Source organism: Cervus canadensis, chromosome 13, assembly GCF_019320065.1.
Source record: "Cervus canadensis isolate Bull #8, Minnesota chromosome 13, ASM1932006v1, whole genome shotgun sequence".
Taxonomy (NCBI): Eukaryota; Metazoa; Chordata; class Mammalia; order Artiodactyla; family Cervidae; genus Cervus; species Cervus canadensis.
Genome location: NC_057398.1, coordinates 48,530,789 through 48,544,836, shown reverse-complemented (window position 1 = coordinate 48,544,836; position 14,048 = coordinate 48,530,789). Strand labels below are relative to the sequence as shown.

Sequence of the window (14,048 nt, the reverse complement as noted above, 5' to 3'; positions counted from 1 at the left end):
GTAGAATTATCTTGATTATGATACAGAAATTATTTAAATCCTTGTTTCTTGTTGTCCATGAACTGGCAAGGCTACATGCCCAACCTCCCTCACTGATGATGTGAACTTTTAATTGTATTGTTTGATAGGTATAGTTCATGTCATCTCAACAGGAGTGAAGTCTCTTACTCTTTATGTATAGTGTAGTCTTTATGTATAGTCACTCAGGCATGTCCTAGGCTTTGCTATCCCATGGACTCTAGCCCACCAAGCTCCTCTGTACATGGAATTCTCCAGGCAAGAATACTAGAGTGGGTTGCCATGCCCTCCTTCAGGGGATCTTCCCAACCCAGGGACTGAACCCAGGTCTCCTGTCTGAGCCACCAGGGAAGCCCATGTATAAAGTGGAGATCTACATAAAGTACAGAAACAGATGTACAGTATATTCGTGCTTTTAAGATTTCTTGTTGGGCAGAATTCAGTGAGGGAGACGGTTAAGAAAAAAGATCTTAAAAGGTGCTGATAAAGCAGATTAGGGACTTGTAAGTAAAGTGGGTGACTGTTGTACTAAACTCTTGCATGTATTTTTTAATGCATTGGTGAACATCCTGTATAGTTGCCTCCTGACTTGAGGAAGGCCAAAAGATGAGTCATTTAAAAATCCACAAATTAAAATTTTCTGTCTTCAGCATTCTCTGTGCAGAAACCTCTTTAAATATATTGTATTCGTGCAAGTTGTTATATTTACATAAGAGCCTAGGAAAGGATGCTTTGCCATAGATTTGATCACTTGTTCTAAAAATGAATCTGTAGTTATTAGGAATTCCTTTTTCGTACCCCATCCCACATTTCTGAGTACATTTTGATTTTTATTTTGGTTTATTCATGCTGTTAGGAAAGTGTGGTTATGCCTGTCTTTCCATGGAGGAAAACAAAATGACCAAATATGTGAGATTTTAGCTAACTTTACTAAGCTACTATTTTAGATAAAAGTTAACATGAAAAAGGGCAATGAATGGTAGAAGAATGTCATTAACAGTTCTTTCATACTTTTCTCATGACTATCATAGCCAAACACCTCAATAATTCTGATCTTTGTTATCTTTATGTTCTTCATCCATATACATATTAACCGTAACTTTTTTCTGTAATAAAAATAATACATGCCTGCCACAGAAAATTAGAAATTAAAAATATTTAATTTAGCCATCTAAAGGACCAGTAACCACTGTTTACATCTGCTTGTTTGTATATCCTTCTAGCTGAATATATAGTTTGTTTTTTTATAAAACCCAATGTGTAATAGTTTGTGTGCATGTATACATATTACTCCTCCCGTCTGCTACTTATTTCGTGAGCATTTTTCAGATTCTGGAAAATATCCTCAAAACCCTGCGTGTTCATGGTTTCGTGTTTTGTGTTTCACAATTGATAATGTGTAAAAGTTCACATGTGTAGCATTTCAGCTCACTCACGTGCCACAGATTGCTCAGACATTCTCCTGGTAGGTGTTTGAATCATTTTCAGATTTTCTAGTATTAAAATCTTCTAGTATGAGTTAAAAAGAAGTTTGGGACTTAGATCCCTCATTTCTGCCACTTAACTAGCTTTCTGAGTCTTGTTTTCTCACCTTTATAGTGAAGGTAATAATGCCAACTCTGTAGGGTTCTTGTGTGTATTCACTACTTTAACAAAGCAACTGCTGCCAAGATTAGTTTGCTTTCTTACTTTGCGCTTAGATCATAGGTTCTACACTCTTACAATTCCTTCTTGTCCCTTGTGCCTGCTAACTTTTTTAGGGAGGGATAGGAGGTACAGAGAAGAGTGGATACAGAAATACATGATTAGAAAGCTGGAGGCCATCTTCTTTTTAATTGAAACATGTCAAACACATATCTTAGAATCACTAGCTAAAAAGAATGTAAAGTTGGACATTTCAATAGATTTTCTGTAATTCCATTACTCAGCAGCAGATATTTAAGAAGGGTTTGCTTATATGCCTGAGTCTATACTAGGGTATACATTTATCAGTTCATTTGATTCTCAGTTTAACCAAGTGTGGTATAGGTACATTATCCTTTTTTTCCGCAGTGAAGAAATTGAAGTTCAGTGAAACTGAGCACCCATGACACCCAGTAATGAGTAAGTAGTGGTGTCTTGGAGCCTATTCCCACTGGCTGATGAGAGCCAATTGCTAAATACTCAGGGATTTTTTTTGAGTCAACCACGGAACATTTATAGCACTGAAATAGGCAAATGCTGTAAGTCAGAGCTGTGTTTTTGTTGTTGTTTTCCTTCCCAGAAAGCTGTTTACCAGTACATTACTACAGGACTGAATCTATAGGACTTTTGAACTTCCTAGGCCTTAAGTCTGGGCATCAGAACTTTATCCCAGGAAGCTTACAGAAGTGGGCAAGAAATTGACATACAAAGGAATGTAATCAACTCATGTCTGGCTGATAGAAGCATATGGAAGGAATATGAAGCTAAACATTTTTGCATGTGATAAGACATTTTTGTTCCTTTGGGTGCAGAGGGAAACTCGGTGAGGAATATGAGTTTGTCTTTGAAAAGCCAAAGAAGCTATTGCTCCAGGTAGCCTGGAAGGAGAAAAATAGAATGTATCACTTTTATAGAAAGAGTATAGGTTTGTCTGTCTGTTTTTTCACCCACACAAGAGAAGAATTACTACCAGTGCCATTTATGCCACTTGTCAGCTGGGAGCAGAGAGGACTTTTATTTCTGACCTCACTCCTCCTTTTTCTTGTATTAAGAATCACATGCTTTAAGAGCAGAATTTGGCATTTTAAAGAACTCTTGATTGTCCCAGTAGATGAAATAATATTGAACTCTATAATTTGGAAATTTTCTTTCAGAGATTGGTAAATTACATTATTTATATTCTTTAAATAATAATATAACATGCAAGCATCTATAAAACACTTCCCATATACTAACATTATTCTAATCTTTAATCTTCACAGTAATGTTAAAGCACTATTATGAATATTATAGAAACTGAGGCACAGAGAGGTTTAGGTGACTTGCTTTTGATACCACAGCTTGTAAATCCAGAAGCTAGGATTTAACTTGCAAACTGGTTCAGCTGTACCCTACCACAATGATTGCATTGCTAATCACCATTAATACGGAGACAAGAATGTGATAAATATTTTTAATTACATATTTTCAACTAATTCGTAAACTGTACAATCTGTTTCTCTATATTATTACTTTTCTGCTTGCTTTCTTCCTTTTATGCTGTGGACTTTTCTGTTCCTCTTGCCTGGAACAACTGGCTCAGAATGAGCTGAAAGGAAAGAGAGTTTGAGTGTCTACTTTGTAAACAAAATCGCTTTTTAAAATAAAAATCTTGCAGCTAGAGAAGTAGGAATTAAGGAACAAAGTAGTTCAGGTTACACCGACAGGTTATACCATGGAAATATTTGCAGATTAGTTTCCTTACTATCATAATAAAGCAAATATCACAGTAAAGCAGATCACGCACATTTTTTTGGTTTCCCAGTGCATATAAAAATCATGTTTACACAATACTACAGTCTTTTAAGTGTATGGTAGTATTAAAAATAACTCATTGGAAAAATAATGCTGATCATCATCTGAGTTTTAAGTGAGTCTAATCTTTTTGCAACAGTCAGAGATCACTGATTACCATAGCAAATACAGTTAATAGTGGAAAAGTTTGAAATATTGCCAGAATTACCACAATGTGCCAGACAGACATGAAGTTAGCAAATGCTGTTGGAAAAATGGCACCGATAGTAAATTTGCCACAAACTTTCATTTCACCTTATTTTAGACCTTCAAATATGCTGTACCTCACCTCTTTTGTTGTGCCTTGCTTTATTTCCCTTAATCGCACTTCACAGGTGTTAACTTTTTTTGCAAGTTGAATTTATATGTGTGTGTGTGTATATATATATAATGAATATATATATATATATGGTGTTTTGTTCTTTGTTTCTACCTTTAGCTAAAAAAATAGAGGCTCCTGCACAGCTGCAAGAATTAGTTTCAGACTTACCTTCTCAATTTGTCTCCTCACCTCCTGCTTTAAGGACCAGGCGGAAAAACCCATTGAATACACCCAAACGTACAGATGGACTGGTAAGAAATGCATGGTTTTATTTGTATGCATGCTTTTTATTTTTTAAGCAGTGCTTCCTAGGTAAACTTCTTTAAAAACAGCAGGTGTTTATACTCTAAGACCAAAATTATCTTTTGGGGATCCTAGCTTTAAGATAGATTGGTATGTTACTCTTGGTGTATTGGCAGCTGCAGTTGAAATTGCCTATTAGGGGAAAGGTTTTAAGACTGTAGTGTCCCATAAGAATTATTTGAATGTATTTATTTAAAATGCAGGTCCCAGACCCCCTGGAGTGTCATCCACAGACCACACTTAGAGTGTGTCAGAGTTGACTAGTTTTATGTAACTAAATTAAAAATAGTTTATGGATTAAGTATAAGCTTGAGACCTTTATATTTACCAATCTTAACTCATGAGCATTTCTTGAATTATCTGCTCTGAGCCATTACTATGCAGTGACAAAGACACAAAAATAATTCAGGCAGATTCCTTGTTTTTCAGGAGTTCAGTTTAAATGAAGAGGCAAAAATACAAATAATTATTCCACAGCACGATAAGAATCATTTATACTCAGATAACGCTGCAGACAGAAGGTGAAGGAGACAGGCACTGCTGGAAGAGAGGACAGCGGATGCAGAAGCACAGCGGCCTGGCAGTGCACGAGGGTGGGGGTGGGGCTGTTTACAAGCTGGCGAACAACCATGTGCGTGTTTTAAGTAATTTCAGTGAAAAGTGAACTCTAGGGAGGAAAAAATATTTGATGGTGATCTAATCCTTATGCAGCAATGAGAGCCTTGATTTGGACAGAGGCAGTGGAACACAGCAGTGGACAATGGAAACATTCCAGAATAAGATTGATAAGATTTGGAGATGAATTGAATGTGTGGGGATGCAGGATAATGAGCTGTCCTAGATGACCAAGGTTTCCACCAAAAAAATACACAAAGAGTCCATTTGATTATTTATTGCGGTTAAATTCAGTTAGCACTGTCTGGCTATAGTCCTTGACTCAGGATAGAACTTTTTCAGTTTAAATTTTGAATATTTAATTAGCTAATATTGATCCTTCAAAAATTTTAACCCATAGGAAGATGATGGCCAATCAACTGAAACTGAGGGAAAGCAACAAGTGAAAAGAATCAGGACTGCAAAAACAAAACAAGCAAGCAGGTAAGACTTTTTCCAGGCTGTAATTTTTATTTTCAGTTTTGTTTCTTAAAATTATATTGGTGAAGACTCAAAAGAGAGAAATGAAGCTCATCAGAAAAAGGTCATTCTTTGGGGTGTTTATATGCACTAGCTTTGTGTAATTGTTAGATTTCACTGCAGAAGGTGACTTTCTTACATAGCATGAAAGTCAGTCAGTCAGTTCAGTCGCTCAGTCGTGTCTGACCATTTGCCACCCCATGGACTGCAGCACGCCAGGCCTCCCTGTCCATCATCAACTCCCGGAGTTTACCCAAACTCATATCCATTGAGTTGGTGAGGCCATCCAACCATCTCATCCTCTGTCGTCCCTTTCTCCCGCCTTCAATCTTTCCCAACATCAGGGTCTTTTCAAAAGAATCATTTCTTTGCATCAGGTGGCCAAAGTATTGGAGCTTCAGTTTCAGCATCAGTCCTTCCAGTGAATCTTCAGGACTGATTTCCTTTAGGATGGACTGGTTGGATCTCCTTGCAGTCCAAGGGACTCTGAAGAGTCTTCTCCAACACCACAGTTCAAAAGCATCAATTCTTTAGTGCTCAGCTTTCTTTATAGTCCAACTCTCACATCCATACAAGACTACTGGAAAAACCATAGCTTTGACTAGACAGACCTTTGTCAGTAAAGTAATGTCTCTGCTTTTTAATATGCTTTTTAACATAGCATGAAAAGCCCTTCTTTAAAAAGGATGAGTGAAGGGCTTCCCTGGTGACTCAGACGGTAAAAAATCTGCCTGCAATGCAGGAGACCTGGGTTTGATTCCTGGGTTGGGAAGAATCCCTGGAGGAGGGCATGCAGCCCACTCCAGGATTCTTGCCTGGAGAATCCCATGGACAGAGGAGCCTGGGGGGCTACAGTCTGTGGGGTTACAAAGAGTCTGACACGACTGCGCGACTAAGCACAGTAGGTGGGGGGGGTAGTTGAATTCAACAAAGCTTTGTTTTTTCACAATGAATTTGGCGGGGGGGGGGCGTGGGGGGGTGGGGAGTGCAATGTTTCACCTTTTCTTTAGTGAAGAGGGATAAAACTATCAGTAAAAGTCATTGAAAACATAAAAGTCCTGTGATTATGTCACTATTAGCAATTAAAACTTCATCCATGGCAAAATTACTCCCATTTCAGATATATTTTGCTTAGGTACGGTTGAATTTCGTAAAAGTACAAAGTAATTCATTTTATCTTACTTTAAAAACTGATTTAATGAGAGCTTTTGACTATAATTAATACACTACATATAAATTGTCTTTGTGTATATGTAGAAAACTACTTCATATTATGAAATACATACATAGTTTCTAATTGCTGGTATTTGAGAATTCCCATTTCTCATATATTTTATGAGCCTCCTGGGCTCTCCTATGGACCGACTACTGATATTTGGCCCTTCCTTGTAAAGCAGTAGTATTTATTAATACATATGAAATATTTAAATGAAAATTCAAACGGTAATTGTTTTGAGGATCCCAAACATAAAGGATAATTTCTATCATGTGAATTTTTAACTCTGCTTCAAATTAGTTTATTTGACTAAAGTTTTATTTTACTTCTCCTTTATAAAATGAAAGCACTAGAAAAAGGTAGTATCTAAGATTTCCTCATATATTGGAAAGTGGACTACATTTTATACTATAACATGTTTATTCTTACTTGAGTTATATCTTTATTTCAGAAACACAGAAAGAGAAAGTTGGTCACCTCCTCCAGTAGAAATTAAACTGATTTCTCCCTTGGCAAGCCCAGTTGATGGAGTCAAGAGCAAACCAAGAAAGACTGCAGAAGTAACAGGAAAAACTGTTGGAAGGAGCAGGAAGAAGTTGTCTTCTTTTCCGAAGCAAGTTCTACGCAGAAAAATGCTGTAATTTTTTCAAGTTTTTTAATGTACACCTATTTGTAAAGTCATCAGAATTGTGTGGATTATTAAAATCATTAATTTGGAAGAAAATAATTTATATAAATTATTGTAAATTTTTGTAAACAGTGTCTTCAATAAGTAAAGTAACTCCATATGGAGTGTGATTCTTTTAGTCCAGGCAGTTTTTTCTATTTTATATTAAGACTTCATACATTTATATAATATGTAAATATGGCTTATTGGAATGTTAAATAAAGTATACTTTACAGTAGTCTGTGTCTGTTAGATTTTTGAGAGGGGATTTCTGTTTTAATAGTGATTTTATATGCTAGTAGATATTGGTTCCATTTTCTTTGTCTATAGTTAAAAGTATTAGACCAGTTTGAAGATGACTGAACTGTTTTTTTTTTTTTTAAGTTGCTATTTTATAATTTATGCACTTTGCTTCTGTGATTAAGACTTCTAATCTTAAATTGAGGGAGGCTGTTACTATGTTGAAATTGAATTATGGGCATGTAATTTTGCCACTTTTTTGTAGTTTAACATATTTTGTGTATTCTACCTCAAATTAGTAATTTTCCAAGTAATGCATTGATTAAATATAATGTTGGCATTTCTTGTTCAGCAAGCTTAAAGGCTATTACCTTTAAAGTCTCTTAATTATTCAGAGACTAATTATCCAGGTTAGACTGACCGGTTCACTGCTCACTAGCAACTTCTTAAAGGGGTTTGAGTAGTAAGAAAGGAAATGTTTAAAAAGAAAGCTGTTTCGTGGCTATTCAGTGCACTTTGTATGTGCCTAATATTAATAGAATGAAAAGTTTGAACAAATTTTATAAACATTCTTGCTGTGAAGGAGCTTGCTACTGAATCACAGAAATCCCTTAACATTCAGGTTTTAAAATGACAAATTCTCATAAGACCTCAGGCACAGAGTATTGAGGATGGGTAAAGAGTGTGAGTAGATGTGGAAAAAGGAAAAGAAAAACCACTCTGTTTTCGGCAATGTGACTGTGTGCAATTAAGTGGTGATACTTGATGTGGGCTATAAAATTCATCAATAAATAAGTATTGTAAAATTATAACAGGTAATTGATAGTGTGTAATGAGTGGACCATTAATAATTGATTGTCTAGAAACAGACTGCTTTTGTTGGCTAAGCTTTCAGTGTTTCAGTGTGAAGCATAAGCGGTGTACCTTCTACATTATTTTTCTACCAAATAACAATACGAATAATGGGAAAATGATGAAAACGCCTATGCCAAGTATTGACAGCGTGAGAGTAGCAGTACGAGTGCGGCCTTTTAGTCAGGTTAGTGACAAATGTGACGTTGCCTTGTTGAAAGTTTGACTATGACTTTCATTTTATTAATTTTTTAAATAATAATTATCAGACTTGTATTGAAGCTGCTTGTCCTTTACCGAATATTAAATTTATTTAAATGAACTTGTTAAATGAGTAATTTAAAGATCTAAATTAAACATAATTCAGAAAACAATTTCATTCCTTTGCACAAGTAGCACAATAAAAAAAATTGACAAGAAAAATGTTTTGTCAATAATTTTTTAAACCAATGCAGTTTGGTGAATATAGACATGTGCTATGTATTTTTAATAATGTACTTCTCCCCCTCCCCCAAAAAAAACAACAGATCATAAGCAAACAAATTTGCAGTTCTGAATGAACTCTATGTATTTTATATGCTTTTATGTATAATTGTATTTGTATAACTTTTTACAAAAATATCAGTCATTAAACTGTTGCTACAACATTTTAGGATAAAATATGAGTTATACTTATTCTGGGACCTTTAGCAATTGCCTGTCTTTGATTATCAATGGAGTAGTTGAATTTCAAGATAATTGTGAACAGTTGATCCATTCAGCGGACTTTTGCTTATTTGTTGTGGATCAAACATGAACTAGAAACTGAGGATACAAAGGAAAGTCCTTGTTCTCCAGCAGCGTATAGTCTTATGTATGTTATTGATTTATAGCCATATGTACCATGGTGATGTGAATCATCTTGGCCCCCAGAGAAAGACTGGGTACAGTTCATTCTGCCTGCACAGAACTTGAAGACTTCCTAGAGCTAGAAGAATTTGAGATGACCATAAAGGAGATAAGTAAGAGTATGCTGAAACAACGTGCAAAGCCTTATTTGATAATAATTCTGAATGGGATACAGTGTAGTGATGACCTCATATTACATCTACTTTCCCACTTGTATAGTTTGCTGCTTTTACTCTCGTCCATTAATACAAAATATTGCTTTGCACATATTCAGTTGATATCAATTCTGTCCTATCCCTTAACATTCCTCTGTATTGCGGAAAATACTTTAGGAATCAGGCAGACGTGATTAGATAACTTTATAACTAGACATGAGTGTGGTTATGTCTCACTTAAGTGTAGCCACTAGTTAAGGCTTCTAAAGTGACCTAGTTTCTCAGGGAACAGATTCAAAACATGTCAGAGTTAACTTGTGATCAGTAAATTAAATGACCACATTGAAGGACACTTAATTATGAAATAGAAATGGGCAGTAAAACAATTATATAATTAGGTCCTCTTTGATTCATATCTACCACCAAAGTTGATTATCTTAGGCTGGAATAGTAGGAGGAAAGAAAATGAATTCAGAAAATGTTTTGGGGGTAGTTACGGATCACATCCGGACAACTGTTAAACTGCCTTGGTGACCTAGACCCTGCCTCGTTTTCTAACTTCATATCCAGTCTTGCTTTCACTGTGGAATCAGAGATCCAACTTGATGAGACTTCCTTTGTTGTAAGACAATGGCTGTCAGGAGCCTTGGGGGTCCGGGGGCATGCTGGGTCTTTGTTGCGGTGCATGGGTTCTTCATTTCTGTGCTTTTTGTTGAAATGTGGGCTTTCTCTAGTTGCAGCAAGCTGGCGCTACTCTAGGTGCGGCGTGTGGACTTCTCATTGCAGTGGCTTCTTGTTGCGGAGCATGGCTCTGGAACTGTGGGCTTCAGAAGTTGCAACTTGCAGGCTTTAGAACACTGCCTCAGTAGTTTTAGCACACAAGCCTAGTTGCTGGCAGAACATGAGATCTTCCAGGATTGGTCAAGGATGAAACCCATGTCCCCCAGGGTGGATTCTTAACCACTAGACTACCAAGGAAGTCCCGACTCTCAGGAGCCTTTGAGGTCAGATGAACTTGAGTTCAAAACCTGACTTTATCCCTTACCTCCTGTGTGGCTTTGAGCAAGGTTTTAAGCTCTGAGCCTTGATTTCCTAGTCTAAAATAGAGATGTTGGTACCTCACAGGATTGCCGTTAGAAACACTTAGTTGAAGTAATCTGTAAATTACTAAGCACGATGTTTGACAAGTAAGTACTTTCAATATTAGCTGCTATAGTTTTTTTCACCATTGTGTTGGTCACTCAGTATCTGACTCCTTGCAACCCCATAGACTATAGACTCCTCTGTCCATGGGATTCTCCAGGTAAGAATACAGGAGTGGGTTACTATTCCCTTCTCCAGGGTATCTTTCCAACCCAGGGATTGAGCCTTGGTCTCCCACATCACAGGCAGATTCTTTACCATCTCAGCCACTTTTTTAATGGTTTTATTGAGATAAATTACATAGGACACATTTAGCTCACTTATGGTGTATAATTCAGTGACTTTTAATGTATTCACAGATGCAACCATCACCATGATCAGATTTATAACGTTTTGAATCACCTCATTGCCCTAGTCCTAAACAACCATTAAACTAATCTCTGTTTCTGCATATTTCCCTGTTGTGTACAATTCATATCAATAGAATTATATAGTCTTTTGTGGCTGGCTTCTTTCAGCATAATGTTTTCAAGGTTTATCTATGTCGTATCATGTGATAAGACATGATATTTTTATGTTGTGTCATCTATGTTGTATCAAAAGTTCATTTCTTTATGGCTGGATAATATTCCATTGTATGCATATACCACATTGTGTTCATCCATTCCTCAGTGAATGTGGGTGGTTTCCACCTGTTCGCTGTTAGCTTTTATGAATCATGCTGCTATAAATATTTGTTTACAGATTTTTGTGTGGACCCAAGTTTTCATTTCTTTTGGTTATATACCTAGGCATGGAATTGCTGAGTCATCTAGTAACTCTGTGTTATCTTTCAAGAAATTGTCAAGACTTTTCCAAGCAGCTGCACCTACTTGGAAAATTTTATATTCCTACTAGCAGTGGGTGAGGGTTCCAGTTTCTCCAATCCAGGCCAACACTCATCTTAATTTCATTATAGCCATTCTAGTTGGTGTGAAGTGGTATATCATGGTTTTTTGATTTGCATTTTCCTAATAACTAATGATGCCATGGATCTTTTCATGTACTATTGCCCATTAGTGTATCTTCCTTGGGGAAATGTCCATTCTGATCCTTTGTTCAATTTTAAATTGGACTATTTTATCTTTTTATATTGAGCTGTTCTTTACATTTTCTAGTTATAATTTCTTATTAGATATACAACTTGAAAATTTTCTCCCATTCAAAGGGTTATCTTTTCATCCTTTGAAGCACAAACATTTTTAATTTTGATGAAGTCCATTTTTAAAAATTGTGCTTTTGGTGTTTTATCTGTCTTTGCCCACTCCAATGTCATGAAGATTTATATTTTCTATTTTAGTTTTAGCTCTTACATTTAGGTCTTTGGTCCATTTTGAGTTGCTTTTTATATATCATATGAAGTAATGTGAAGTAATGATCCAAGTTCATTCTGTGTGTGACCATTGAGTTTTCCCAGTGCCATTCCTTGTAAAGGCCATTCTTCATTTTGGCAGCCTTGAAAATCAGTTGATCATAGACGTTTGGATTTGTATCTGGACTGTTCACTTTATTACATTAATCTGTATGTCTGTTATTATGCCAGTGCCACACTCTCTTGATCACTGTTGGTTGTACTAAATTGTGAGATTGGTGTTAATCCTACTTTTTTCTTTTTTAAGACTGAAGATTTTGGCTATTCTGGATGCCTGTCAGGTCCATATGAATTTTACAATCAGCCTGTTAATTTCTACAAAGAAAGTGGGCTTTTGATAGAGTTGGATTGAATGTACATCCGTTTGGGGATTTTTCTCCTAATAATAGGCTTCCCTGGTGGCTCAGATGGTGAAGAATCTGCCTGCAATAATGCCAATTCCTTTGATCTATGAATGGGGTGTTTTTCTAAATTTTAAATCTTTAGTTTCTTCCAACAATGTTTTGAGGTGTTCAGGGTATGTTTGGTACTTCTTTTGTTAACCTTATTCTTAAGTATTTTATTCTTTGTGGTAGTAATAGAAATGAAATTTTCTTAATTTCATTTTCAGATTGTTTAAAGTGTATAAAAACAGTCTATTATTGTATATTGATTTTACATCCTGCAACCTTACTGAACTCAATTACTAGTTGTAATAGTTTCTAGTGGATTCCTCAGGATTTTCTAAGATCATATCATCTGCAAATAGCCATCATTTTACTTCTTCCTTTTCTATCTGGATGCTTTTGTTTCCTTTTCTTGCTTAATTTCCCTGGCTAGACCCTCCCATGCAATGTTGAATAGAAACATTAAGAGTAGAAATCCTTGTCTTCTTCCTGTTCTTAGAGAGTAATAGTCAGCCTTGACTATTCAGTATGATAGTAGTCATGAGTTTTTCATAGATGCCCCTTATGAGATTGAGGAAGTCCCATTCTGTTGCTGATGTGTTTTGAGTGTGTTTATCATGAAAGGGTGTTGAATTTTGTCATATGCATTTTCTACATGTTGAGATGGTATGTGGTTTTTTTATTCTATTGATACGTATTACATTGATCATTATTTTAAAGTGTACCCAAGATTTGTTTTAATCAGATATAAAGTGACAAATTCAGCAATCACTACCTTATAATTTTCAAGAGAAAGGAGCATTTCATGTAGCCATACAGGGAAGTATCAAAGGGAGAAAAGGATGCCTGGCCCACACCCTTATTGTGGTTTCCACAGGAAGGAATGGGCAAGGCACAGTAGGCAAGTTTGAGCAGTTTTAGGATTGGATAGTATAGTTTCCATGAAATCTAGACTTCAGTTGGTCAGGTGCAGCCTAGTTGTTAGGTTCCTGGTTCTGGGGTAATGTGAGTTGGGAGAAACACTGGCTTGGAGTGTGAATTAGATAAAGGAGGTGCCTGGGATGTGGACTTCAGATTGGTTGATATGCAGGAAAGGTTAAGTTGTTCACTATCTCTATGAATTCATGGATGTCAGAGGTCATAAAATTGAAACAGTAGAAACATTTTCAGATGTTAAACCCAATCTTGCATCTCTAGGATAAATCTCATTTGGTTATGGTGTATAATTCTGTTTATATGTTGCAGGATTCACATTAGTAATGACTTGTTGAGGATTCTTGCAGTATCTTACAAGAGATAGTGGTTTGTAGTTTTATTTTCTTGAGATATCTTTGTTTGTATTTAGTATCAGGGTAATAATACTGGCTTCATAAAAATAAGTTAGGGAGTATTCCCTCTGCTATGTTTTGGAAGAGTTTATGAAGAATTGGTATTAATTCTGTAAATGTTTGATAGAATCAAGCAGCCTAGCCATTTGTTCATGAGTAGCTTTGTTTTTACTACAATCTCTTCATTTGTTATGGGTCTATTCAAATTGTTTATTTCTTGAGTTTTTCATACTTGGTGTCTAGGAATTTGTCCATTTCATCTAAATTATCTAATGTAATCAGTTGTTTATATTATTCCTTTATAATCTTTACTTTATTTCTTTAATCTGGTTTCCTTCAGTGCTGTGAATATATTTATAGTTTTTACTTTTCTGGTAACTCCCGCATCAGGTCACTCAGTTTCTGTTGCCAGCTTCCCTTCCAGTGTATGGATCTTACTTGCCTATTTCTTTGCAGTCACAGTTTTTTA

At 35.9% G+C, this 14,048-nt stretch overlaps 2 protein-coding genes across 4 annotated transcripts in view; both read left to right on the top strand.

Annotated features, from left to right (window-relative positions):
• Positions 1-8,915, top strand: part of AHCTF1 (AT-hook containing transcription factor 1) — an 83,782-nt gene extending 74,867 nt beyond the window's left edge. For all 3 annotated transcript variants that reach the window (XM_043484544.1, XM_043484543.1, XM_043484542.1), the window contains exons 34-36: positions 3,974-4,107; positions 5,175-5,257; positions 6,961-8,915. In XM_043484544.1, coding sequence (XP_043340479.1) covers positions 3,974-4,107; positions 5,175-5,257; positions 6,961-7,150 — 407 coding nt within the window. In that variant the 3' untranslated portion in view covers positions 7,151-8,915. The remainder of the gene's footprint in view (positions 1-3,973; positions 4,108-5,174; positions 5,258-6,960) is intronic.
• The window catches only part of LOC122451654 (kinesin-like protein KIF28P), an 88,158-nt gene continuing 82,358 nt past the window's right edge, over positions 8,249-14,048 (top strand). Inside the window, exon 1 of the mRNA XM_043484545.1 lies at positions 8,249-8,455. Coding sequence (XP_043340480.1) covers positions 8,249-8,455 — 207 coding nt within the window. The remainder of the gene's footprint in view (positions 8,456-14,048) is intronic.